Source organism: Podarcis filfolensis, assembly GCF_964270895.1.
Source record: "Podarcis filfolensis genome assembly, chromosome: Z".
Lineage (NCBI taxonomy): Eukaryota > Metazoa > Chordata > Lepidosauria > Squamata > Lacertidae > Podarcis > Podarcis filfolensis.
This window is the reverse complement of record NC_139617.1, coordinates 40,186,726-40,198,988: the sequence shown is the minus strand read 5'-3', so window position 1 is coordinate 40,198,988 and position 12,263 is coordinate 40,186,726. Positions and strand designations below refer to the sequence as shown.

The 12,263-nt window shown below is 43.8% G+C and overlaps 1 protein-coding gene across 3 annotated transcripts; it reads right to left on the bottom strand.

Moving 5' to 3' along the window:
- Positions 1-11,699, bottom strand: LOC310754905 (stomatin-like). Of its 3 annotated transcripts, XR_014544065.1 has the most exons (8): positions 11,387-11,699; positions 9,420-9,532; positions 7,697-7,769; positions 6,826-6,908; positions 3,956-4,230; positions 3,080-3,117; positions 2,168-2,248; positions 334-388 (listed from the first exon to the last, which is right to left on the bottom strand). XR_014544065.1 is itself a non-coding variant. In XM_083597453.1 (7 exons), exons 1-7 carry the CDS (start codon positions 11,472-11,474, stop codon positions 206-208), a joined length of 825 nt encoding a protein of 274 aa, XP_083453579.1. In that variant the 5' UTR covers positions 11,475-11,682; the 3' UTR covers positions 1-205. The 3 variants fall into 3 exon arrangements, 2 of the variants coding, with proteins under 2 accessions (XP_083453579.1, XP_083453580.1); XM_083597453.1 differs by lacking the exon at positions 3,080-3,117 and having other exon boundaries at positions 1-388; positions 4,027-4,230; positions 11,387-11,682; XM_083597454.1 differs by lacking the exon at positions 3,080-3,117 and having other exon boundaries at positions 1-388; positions 4,027-4,230; positions 11,417-11,678.
- Positions 11,700-12,263: the final 564 nt, after the last annotated feature.

The window sequence follows — 12,263 nt, the reverse complement described above, 5'->3', positions numbered from 1 at the left end:
TTGTCCATCATATTTCTACTTTTATTCATATTTTGGGATGGGGGGCAATGAAACAACAAAATGTAAAACTTTAAAAATAGGCAAATAAATAAAATCACTTCATGCACTTAAAAGGAATCTAGCCTCCTGTGAAAGAGCATCTCCCTGTGCATCAGTGTCCTGAGTTAGCACTTCATTCCCACAATGCCTTGCAGCTTATCTACTGTTAGTGGAATATGACAGTCTGTTGATTGATGACAGTCTGTTGATTGGTAACGCTGGTGTCCTCACAGGTCCTGGTCTCCGTCTTCAAGCAGTGAAACTTGAGAGACTTGGGAGATTCAATCATGACAACAGAAGATTCCTTCACAGTCTTGGGGCTGGTCCTTTCACTCTCTCCCACAGTGACCTGAAAGGGATAAAATCACAAGGCCAACAAGCCATTTGAGGCCCTATGCTACTAGGATAGGGGAGGAATTTGATTCAGGAAACAACTTAATTTGCGCTTTCCAAAGCAATAAAAGTATCAAATGGCACTCATCTCTTAACATTCACATTTCTCTGAATTTCGCAATGCAGTTATCCAGCCAAGTTGTGTGCCTAAAATGCATACATTTGGTGAAGACAACATACAAAATTGCATTCTATTAGGGGAAACTGTTTTTCAAATAATGTGCTTGTCAGGCAAAATTACTTACAAAAATGTATATAATAAACCTGCACTCCATAGCTGATGAATTTCCATGAGGGTTTGTTTTTGTTTTTTTAGTGCAAACTGATGTGAACATGAGTGGTTGGGAAACCCAGCCAGATGGGTGGGGTATAAATTATTATTATTATTATTATTACTACTACTACTACTACTACTACGATCTTCTTCTTCTTCTTCTTCTACTACTACTACTATCTTCTGGTCCTTCTCAGGATTTTTTTCACCCCAGAACAAGCAACACATGATTTCAAGGGGGTTGACTACAAACACACTGGTGGCAGGAAATAAGGAAAGAAAAAGAAAAGACTGAGCACTGTCATCCTTACACTGGCAAAACACCAGATAGTGCAGATTGAGTGATGAGCTGTTGACCAGGGGATTCCCAATAACATTTCTGGTTTTGACCAATAAAAGCAAGAGCTAAAGAGCTGATCAGGAAACTATTTTGAGCTGCAACATTGGGTGGGGGTGGGGAGATCCACACTGTCAGTATTTTGAAGCTGGGATTCAAGTTCCTATCTGGTGGGGAGCTTCATGGAAAGCATTGTTGTATAATGCAATAAATCCACTTTGCCATCCAACAGTGGAGGTAGAACATAACTGTCCTGGCAAGTAGCCATTTAAGTACCTGACTTGGTACAGCTAAGGAAGTATTTAAGAGAAACTTGATCCTCAAAAGCAGGGGGTGGCCTGCACAGAGGCTACAGTTCCCAGATGAACAGCCCCCATGCCATTGAATCTTTGGCTGTATACAAACTAAGCCATTTCCTCCACAAAAATGTTGTTTCTCTCAATCCAGAAACATTCCTGCTCAACATGCTGCTGCTCTCAACCTAGATTGATTCTATGGGAGGGCTGCCATATTTCAAAAAGAGAAAATCCGCCCGCAGAAGTTGTTGAGCTTGCCAAAGAAGCTTGTCAAGCCAGTTCCTTTGACCAGGTAATGGCTTTGGCTGGCTAGTTAAGTACCACAATTTAGCATATCCAAATAAGTTGCTCTGTGCTATAGAACAAATAGGTGGGCCTTTCCCACACCCTCCTCTCACGTAGCTGGTAGTGAGAAGAACAAAGGCCACAGTTGGTGGAGTATGAGAGAGCTAGAAGGCAAAGGACACATAAGCATCTCTTGTTCTGTGCCAAGATCTGTTGCAGTATTAATGCTGTGAGCCCCTTCATCCTATGCTCAGGTTGCATATATGTGTAAATAAAACTATATATCCTTAAGATACCACAGCCTCCTCTAAACCTTCATTCCAAGGAAACTGGGCCCTAGTAAATGTGTGTGGACTATGCGGAAAAAGCAACTACTCCATGTTGTGTGTACCCAGCCTTAGTTTTCTTTTGCGGCTGCACTACTTTCCAAGTGACAGTCCCACCATCTTAACAGGCTATTATTAACATGCTATTATTCCATCTATTTGTTGCTTTCCACAAAACAGCTTCAAAGTGACACACAGTAGATACAGAGTCTCCTACCTTTACTTTTGCTTTCACGTCATTGATCTCCACACGCTCCACCTTTATGCCCCAGTCACCTGTGGTGTTGTTCAGTGTGGTCTGTTAAAAAAAATGTGAGGGAAATATAGTAGTCAGCCATCAGCCATTATACATACTGTATAGCAATTACATGAGCCATGAAACTCAACAGAACAAATGAACAGGACTTAAGTCACACACTAGATATTTTGGTTTTTCTGCAATTAAAGTGGATTAAGGCACCCTGGCACAACAGATCCATTTTAAGAATTGTAATATTGCAGTTAGGAAAGTGGCGTCTAAATGCACTAAAATTATGAGATAAATGACTGACTAATGGGAAGACATAACCACCATGCAAGTAAATCAGGATGAAAGCTCATGGTCGTATAACCTCGCAGCTGAAACAAACAAACAAACAAGCCCTAGAGCAAATTGCTCAGTAAAGATCAGACATAGTCTAACCATAGTAAAGGCTTTGTTCAAGTGTTACTTGAAAAAAAATGACATTCAAATCAAGAGTTCTTAAAGGCCAAAGTGTGTGTGTGTGTGTGTGTGTGGTAAGATTTTGTAATGTACCGTATTTTTTGCTCTACAAGACTCACTTTTTCCCTCCTAAAAAGTAAGGGGAAATGTGTGTGCATCTTATGGAGCGAATGCAGGCTGTGGAGCTATCCCAGAAGCCAGAACAGCAAGAGGGATTGCTGCTTTCACCGCGCAGCAATCCCTCTTGCTGTTCTGGCTTCTGAGATTCAGAATATTTTTTTTTCTTGTTTTCCTCCTCCAAAAATTAGGTGCCTCTTGTGGTCTGGTGCGTCTTATAGAGCGAAAAATACGGTATATTAATGTGCAGGGACAGGGACGGTCCCTTTTAGTGGATTTGGATGATCTGAGTTCTATCTGTGTTCATACCTCCTTTATAGAGTTCTTAATTCTGTTACCCCCACACCCTGAAATGGAAAAATGGGCAAATTTTAGAAATCTGTTCAGATATTTATTTGATGTAGTTACCTGAGTAAATCCCTTAATGAAGGTATTTATCATATGCCTGTCCAGAAAGTTAACATTACTTCAAAATTTATTTGCTGTAACTAGATTTTGTTTTCCTTTTTATGTAGCTTATACTAAAATGTATCTTGTTTTCCTGCATGTTAATAAAATAATATAACATTTAAAATAAAATATTATTTTAAAACACAAAGAGACTTACTTCTGAATAGACATGTATACAATTGCACTGTAAGCTTATTACACTGTATAGTGGGTTCTTAACAAGTACCTGGACAGCAGCCTCTGCACAGCAAGAAACATGCTTTAAGTCTCTTTGCAAAGTTTTCAGATTTTGCATTTGCTGTTTGATTATGGGAATCTTTAACATCCCCCTCCACTTATTTTGTAGGAGTATTTGTGGGAAATAACCTCTAGGAAACACCTGATTGCAGATGAATGCACTACAAGAAAAATGAATCCTGCTTGCTAGCAAAGGGCAAACTACAAGGACTTCTAAAAAATAAGTCAGAAGTAGGAAAAGTGCGCTAAAGGGGAGAGGAAAACCGGAGCTCTTTAGGACCCCAGGGATTTCTGTTGCCTGGTGTCCACACAACTCACTTAACAATCAGAGCTCTGACTTCAATTACTGGCTAGAAACACTGATAGGCAGGAGCAGCCAGGCTAGTTCAGTTCACAGCAATCCTTAGAAGGGGGCCTGCACATTTTGCTTCATAACTTTCTTTCTAGAAGGCTAGAGACTTTTTTTAAAATGAAAAGCTCAGAGTCTGAGGCACCTGCCTTGCGGGGGGTGGGGTGCTCCAATGAAGGCCTTGGCGGGCACCAGGTTGGGAACCGCAGCTTAGCCATACCTGTATAGTATGTGCAATTTGTTCCCGGTTGGAGATGATTTCAGATAAGTTCTTAGTCCCCAAAACATTCTTGAAAGTGGTTTCAGCCAAGAGCTGAGTGGCCACGACTGCTTCAGTGGCATTTGTGACAGCAAGGATGGGATTCTGCACTCGGAAATAAATCACACCATCCGCATCCACAGTCACTGGATCTTTGGTAAAAATCTAAGGGAGAAGCAGCAGTGAGGTAAGGAAAAATAGAAAAACTCCAACATATAAGAATGATAAAGAGACGTAAAGTGTTTTGGGTTTTTTTAATTGAAAATATTTTGGGTAAGCAAGATATAGTGAAAAAGGAAATAAAAATGCATTAAAAATACAAAATCCCCCACTACAATTATACTTGTCTAATACAAAGGTATATAAATGAAATTATTATTCTAATACATATAGATCTATTTATAACCTATTATATTTTTTATAAATGCTTTCCAAATATATTTATTCATACATCCATTCACATGTTGCAAGAGTTGCCATGTTTTGTATCTATTGATTAAAGGGAGCCATAAATTAATCTTTCCAGTGGATCAATATCAGTCTTTTAGTCACAGCGAGGGCACAGAGAATCCATTTACAATCACTAATTGTCAAATTCCATGGATACAATTAATAAAATGCCATGAAGTAAATAATATTCTATTCTAACAATGCTAGCTTCCCCCTTGAAGAAGTAATATTGATATAATCTAGTACTCTCTCCCCAAAACAATAATTATTATTAATTAAACTTATTAGTCACTTTTTTAAACAAATGTAACTCAAAGCAGTAGGGACGCGGGTGGCGCTGTGGGTAAAACCTCAGCGCCTAGGACTTGCTGATCGCATGGTCGGCGGTTCGAATCCCCGCGGCAGGGTGCGCTCCCGTCGTTCGGTCCCAGCGCCTGCCAACCTAGCAGTTCAAAAGCACCCCCGGGTGCAAGTAGATAAATAGGGACCGCTTACCAGCGGGAAGGTAAACGGCGTTCCGTGTGCTGCGCTGGCTCACCAGATGCAGCTTGTCACGCTGGCCACGTGACCCGGAAGTGTCTGCGGACAGCGCTGGCTCCCGGCCTCTTAAGTGAGATGAGCGCACAACCCTAGAGTCTGGCAAGACTGGCCCGTACGGGCAGGGGTACCTTTACCTTTACCTTTAACTCAAAGCAACTCACAGCAACATATACACTAAGACAAGCATAAAACAGAGCAAAGAAAAATCTAAAAGACAACCACATTTTTTAAAGGCAGCATTAAAACATCCCACTCACTCAAAGAGGCCACAAAGAATTAGAAGCCAATGGCTTGATGGAAAAGAAATGCTTTTCTCCAGCACCTAAAAATACGTAATGATGGTATGTTCCAGACCTCCTGAAGAAGGGCCTCAGATGACAACTGCAGGGCCCAGGTTGCAGGACCTGAACACAAAAGCAGCTCTCTTCACTTGTGATTCACAGGAACTGGTATGCAAATACATATACTGCCTCTGATAACCTTATCCCCCATGATTGTGTCTAATTGTCTTTTAAAGCCATCCAAGTTGATGGCTGCTACTTCCTCTTGGGGGAGTCAATTCCATAGTCTCACTATGTGCTGTGTGAAGAAGTCTATCCTGACTCTTTCAACATTCAACCTCACTGGACGTTCCCAAGTTCTAGCATCATGAGAAAGGGAGAAAACATTGGTTGGGGCTGTCAAGTGGGAGTTGTACCATACTGTCAGGGAACTGCCATCGGAGCTAGAGGCGGAGGCAAGGCTCCAAAGCGATGCTGGAGAAGGGCCCAGCAGGGAGAGAGGCAGCTCATCAGCTGGGGAAGGAAATCAGCGTGACACCAGGGAGAAAGGGGGGCAGATGGGGGAATCGGCGAGAGGGCTCCAGGACTCCTCGCCGGAGACCAGCGGGGAGAGCACAGGTCCTCCGCTGCCCACACCCACCCTGCGCAGAAGACTTCCACGCAGGGAGAGTAGGCGGAGACTTGGTGTCAAAGAACTTCTATGCTGGAAGAGGTTCAAGAAACGCCCACTGACGGATTCTGCTAGCGACTGAAACAGCCACAAAGTGAAGGGCTGTCCAGACAGAAAAGGTTTAACCAGGCAACCTAGCCAGGAGTGGCGGCAACTTACGCACGAGCAACCCCTATAACCATTACACATATTTTTCTGTGTATAAGACTATGGTTTTTTACTGAAAATTTATGTTTAAAATAGGGGGTCGTCTTATACATGGATAGTGCCTAAGGGTGACGTTGGACTGGTTGATGCCGTGAGCCAGAGATGGTATTCAGCATGTTAGTGGTCTCTGTGGCAAGGGGTGGTGTTGATTGGGTGTTGCTGCGGCAACTGGGCGGGCAATAGGCTGCTTCTGCCAGTGGGGGGACAGACATTAGGAGGCTGTTGCAACACTCGTGAGTGTTAGTGTCGGCCAGGTGGGTGAGTTATTTTTGGCAATCCCCCCCCTTTAAAAAGCTCAACAACTCTGCGCAATCCTCCACAAAAAAGTTCAACAACTCTGGACAATCTCCTCACATTTGTAGTCCCCCCAAATAGGGGGCGTCTTATACATGGGGGGGGGTGTTATACATGGAAAAGTATGGTATATCCAGCAGATCGAACTAGTTCACATGAAGAGCCTCTTTAACCCTCACTATCAAATAGTTCAATGTATCCCATTTCTTCTAGGACTTTTGTCCAGTTAAGGCCCAGTTAAAGCAGGGGTGAGGAAACTGTGGACTCCAGCTCCCATCAGGAGAAGAAGGGAATAAGCCTGGGAAGCGGACTACTTACTTCCTGGAATGGTATAGTAAATGACTTTGTCCTCATGTCCACCCTGATAAGGGTGTCTGTGCAAGGCAAAAGGAAATGGATGCCTGCAGGAACAGAAATGACAACCGTTCAACTCACAAGAGGTCATATCACAGCAGTAAGGAAACCCTTTTCAGCCCGAGGGCCATGTTCCCTTGTAGGCAACTTTCAGGGGGCTGCATGCCAGCGGAGGTTGGGGCTGCCACCCTCCGGAGAGGCTATAAACAAGATGGCAGGCCAACTAAAGTTGGCTCAAATAGACCAGCCTCCACTGCCTTCATTTCATTTTCATTTAAAAACTAGGACTCTCCCAGGTCACTTGTTTATTGAGCACTGTTCCACCAGGAGGCTAAACAACATTGACTCTTTAGTTCCCTGGCTCTGGTGCCACCTACTGTTGATCTCTCTATCTTCCATCCTACGGTAATGGCACCAATCACCACTGGGTGCAGGTTCGAGTTGGTAGCCCTGTTGATTGAGGCCAAATGAGTGACTCTTGTCCAAGAAGTACCAGCTCAAAGCTCCTTCGGCAGATTCATGGTCACATCCACACCATACACTTAGGGACACTCTCTTGCCGCTGTAAGGATCATGGCTCCACCCACCCACCAATAATCCTGGGAACTGTAGTTTGTTAAGGACGCTGAAAGCTGCTAGGAGATTTGTAACATACTACAGTTCCCAGGATTCTCTGGGGGGGAGCCATGATTCTTAAAGCAGCAATTTGAATATATGACCTAACCACAATCAGGGGGAAGAATGAATAATTGCAACAAGCCTTCAGGGCATTCCCATGAAATTGATCAGCATTAACGTTCTGTCACATGTTGGAACTATAATATGAAACCCTCACCTGGCCCTTTTGCACCTCCTTTTTGTATGCGCCCCAGTCTTACAACGATAGCTTGCTCGTATTCATAGACAACCTGTTATAGGAAAGGGGTGGGGAGTCACAGGCTGATTTCCATCTTCTACATTTCAGTCGATTTTTGTGGGGCTTTTGCACCTTTTACGAAATAGGGAGGAGGAGAACCATGTGCACCATGTAGAGGTCCTTGGAAGATAAAGGTGGTATATAAATGAAATAAATAAATAAATAAATAAAGCCCTATATAAGCTTGGGGCCAGGATACATGAAATATTGCCCCACTCCTTATATATTCAGTTGGTGACTGAGCTATGCAGGTGAGGGCCTCTTGGAGATGCCACATCATCAGAAGGTCCATCCTGCACAATATTGGAAATGGGCCTTTAGTGTTGTGGCACCTGCCGTTTGAAATGCCCTCCCCTTGAATATTTGACAGGTGCTATCTCTGTCTTTTTGGCACCTACAGAAGTCCTTCTTTCAAAAAGCCTTTTAATTTGAGATCTTTCCTAATTTTCTATCTAGACGCATATAAAAAATGCTGTGAAAATACTTTTTAAAAAACATTTTGAAAAATATATTGAATTTGCCATAGCACACCATCGCCGTCTAGTATCACAATTGTATCATGCACTTTACAACACACTTAAAACTTTGCAGCAGTAATAGCAGAGTCCCTGGTCTGCATCTGTACTACATTAGAATTGCCTTTAGTTTTCAAGATTTTTGCTTTGTTTTATCACTTATTGTTTGCCCCCCATGGCTCCTCTGGAAGGAAGAGTGACATATAAATTTCATGAATAAATAAATAAAGATTTGTGCTCATTGTGAGATGCTCAGGGTGGCTAGATGCAACCCTGCTTTTAATATTGTGGAAACACTATTTGTGTGGGCTGGTGGGACACTGCTTCATGGTACTAATCAGTACCATGTTTTGTTAACTTCCTGCTGAAAACTAGGGTTCAAATCCTAATCTGACCATGAAGCTCAGTGGGTGATCTTAAACCAGTCACTGCCTCTCAGCCTAACCTACCTCACAGGGTTCTGGTGGGGATTAAATGAGGATGGGAGAACCATGTATGCTACCTTGAGCTCCTTGGAGGGGGGAAAAGATGCGGTATCAGTGCAATAAATACATATAAATAAATAACCCCACTTTTGCTGAACTACAGCCCCTTAAGACAACAATAATGCAGTTGCACTGGGGAGGCATCGCAAACAACTTTTCATTTATTACTTTGTTTTTACCCTATCCTTCTCCTTGACGGGACTCAATGTGTCTTATAGATAAAAACAGATAACTAAAATAACCAAGAATAAATCCATCACTAACACTCTGCCCTGCCACCTCTGCCGCCAGAATCAGCACTAATTTCTGGCAATATCTCATGACACATGAGAGATCTCCACCAGCAGCAGAGGCAGAGCAGCGAAAGTGTCAGTTAAGGTGGATGGCCAAGCCAGGGGGCGGCAGGCAGTGCACACAATGGGGTGAAATGGGATGTGCAGCCCTTGTGTCAAGGGCAAGTTGCAGAATACAACTATGATAAAACACCAGATGGGCACATATATTTTCACTGTATGAGCTTCAATCTGAGGGCTCAGAAAAAAGAAGAAAATCCGAGTGCTCAGCTGTATGTGAGCATTCAATTTAAGTAAGGAATGCATCTATTCTCCTTTTGGGGAATGTTATTAGCAGGAACATTCTTACCTCTATACACAGCCAGATGGATATGGGAAAAGTCAAGAGCGCGAAGATGAATGAAAGGATAACTAGGAGCCACTCAATTGGCTGGAGGTCTTGGTCAGGCTTCTCTGGAGGGGCTGAAAAGGACATATACATTTGGAAGTAAATATAATTCAATTATTTTTCTCTTTCATTCTCTCCCTCTCTCTTCCATATGCGGCAGGGAGGGAAATTCTGTGATCCCCATAAATTAATTGCACCTGTGTGTTTTATATACATTTACTGAATGCAATATATGTTTATGAGGCTGCCTGCTTATTGTGCATTTGTGCTATCACAACCAAATTCTGCATAATGGCTCATGGAGCAGGTTTTTGTCTATGTTTGGACACCACTGGATGCCACTTTGAATCAAGACGGTGGGCTGAGCCTTTCAAAGCCGTGCTGGTTTTAACCCTTGATTAAAAAACTGTACTGATTTCAAAAGTTCTCTGGAAAGATTGATGGCTAAGCCACTTGGACAATTTCACTCTGGAAGGGGGAAAGGTCCTCCTGACAAGTCTCAGCACCCTAAAAAAACTTCACTTCCAAGGATTTGGGGGAGGAGGCCCACTGTTTAAAGTGGTACGGTACTGTTTTAAATGTACAGTGGTACCTCGGGTTAAGTACTTAATTTGTTTCGGAGGTCCGTTCTTAACCTGAAACTGTTCTTAACCTGAGGTACCACTTTAGCTAATGGGGCCTCCCGCTGCCGCTGCACCACCAGAGCACAATTTCTGTTCTCATCCTGAAGCAAAGTTCTTAACCCGAGGTACTATTTCTGGGTTGGCGGAGTCTGTAACCTGAAGCGTATGTAACCCGAGGTACCACGGTATAGTGAAACCAACACCCAGCAAATCTACCAGTCAAATTAATTTATTGCCGCTGAACTTTTGCTGTACTCAGAGCACACCATCAATCCATCCTTCATCCAGTCAGCTAGTTGCTCAAAATATTACCAGGAAATCCAGTATCTGCCAGCACTGTGGAGTGGGATTTCACTTCCTCAAAGCAGCTGCTAACCCTAGCCTATAAACTCCACTCTTATATGCCAGGGATGGCCAGCTCCCAAGAGCCTATGATCCACTTTCCTTACAGCATTCAAATAAAGCCCAGGCACGTCCAAAGTCCGTTTCGGGGGCCTAATCTGTCCCGCTGATTGGTTTAATCCAGCCCCTGTTGCAGTTTATTTCGTGAGGTAAAATCCAAAAAAAACAACAACCCACCTCAACAACTTCAATCCTAAAAGAAGCTCAACAACTCCAACCCTTAAAAAAGGTCAACAACTTTGGTTGGCCCTCCGGTCGGCCCCCACAGCCCTTCACTTCATCAAATCTGGCTCTCTCAAATTTGGACACCACTGTAAGCGGTCTCAAACTATTCTGAAAAGACTTCTTCCATATGATAGTCTCTCCTTCAGGCTGCTGCCATTCCCTGAGGACAGCAAAATAAATTCCCTTCCTGAGGGCTGTAGTAGCTCAGTGATTAGGGGGACACTTTGCACATCTTCAGAAACCCTTATTCTTCCCTCTGTTTCACCCTGGATAAGACAGAGCTGCCTTCAGGATATGATTACGTGCTCCTGAGACCAGGAAACTATGTGCATGCTTAAAGGGTAACCTGGTTTAATAGTTAACACGCGGCGCCGCAAGTAACAGGAACAGGAAGAACAAGTGAGGATGGAGGTTCCTCTCGCTTGGGGAAGGCAGAAAACCTCAAGGAGAAGCCCACTTTCACAACAAAGTTCCTTTCTCCTTAACGGCGAGGCCCCTTTTGGTCGCGATGAAGCAAGGCTCAGAGGCACGCTAGGCTTTATTGGTGTGCGTTGAGGGAGAGCGGGAGGTTTAGCCCTGCCTGGGTTTCTAAGCAGAGGAGCTTTTCACGGAAGAGAAAGCAGACTGTCGCCCCCTTCCCCAGATCTTTACACACGCAAGCCCGCCCGCCCGGCCCGCCTGCCCCAAACTGCAAATCCAGTCGCTCACGTGGCGGAGCATCGACGACTTTCGTCTTTTCGGAGACATCCTTCTCTCCCTCTGTCATGAGGGCTACCGACTTGACCAGCTCCGCACGCACTAACCGACCCAACAGGATTCCTGCACAGCGATTCGAGGACGCGGCGCCAGCGGTTGCTCCAGCAACGCTCGATCCGTCAGTTACTCGCCCAGGTCCTAGTGATCAGGCTGCGAGGCCTCGGCTGCTCCATTCTGCCCGCACACGGATTTCTTTAAGCAAAGCAGTCTGATATACAGTGGTACCTTCAAGTTACAGACTCCGCTAACCCAGAAATAGTGCTTCAGGTTAAGAACTTTGCTTCAGGATGAGAACAGAAATCATGCTCCAGCGGCGCGGCAGCAGCAGGAGGCCCCAATAGCTAAAGTGGTGCTTCAGGTTAAGTACGGACCTCCGGAACGAATTACGTACTTAACCCGAGATACCACTGTATATCCATTTACCAGGACTGTGGCCCTTGGTATCATTTAGGTCCACCAGGCCTCAGAAGGGTGCTGTACAGACTGACCTTTAAAGGGCACAGTTTTATACAGATTACTTAGCCTTGCAATTTAAAATAAATTTAGTAGTTTCAAGTTTTGTGCTTTTCGTTTTTTTCTATCAGACATCTTTTTTCTTTTCTTTTTTTTAAGTGAAGTTAGAAAGTTGGTGGTGTGTGCAACTGTGCCTTTCCCTAGAGCACAAAACAGCCCTGCAACCACAGGATGTATGCCTGAGACTTTTCTAATCCCTGGATCCAGCAAATGTTGAAATCTAAGCAAGGTTTCAAATACCTGGAATAGTTATTCTAGCTTCCTGGTGAGGTAATGGCCTAATTAT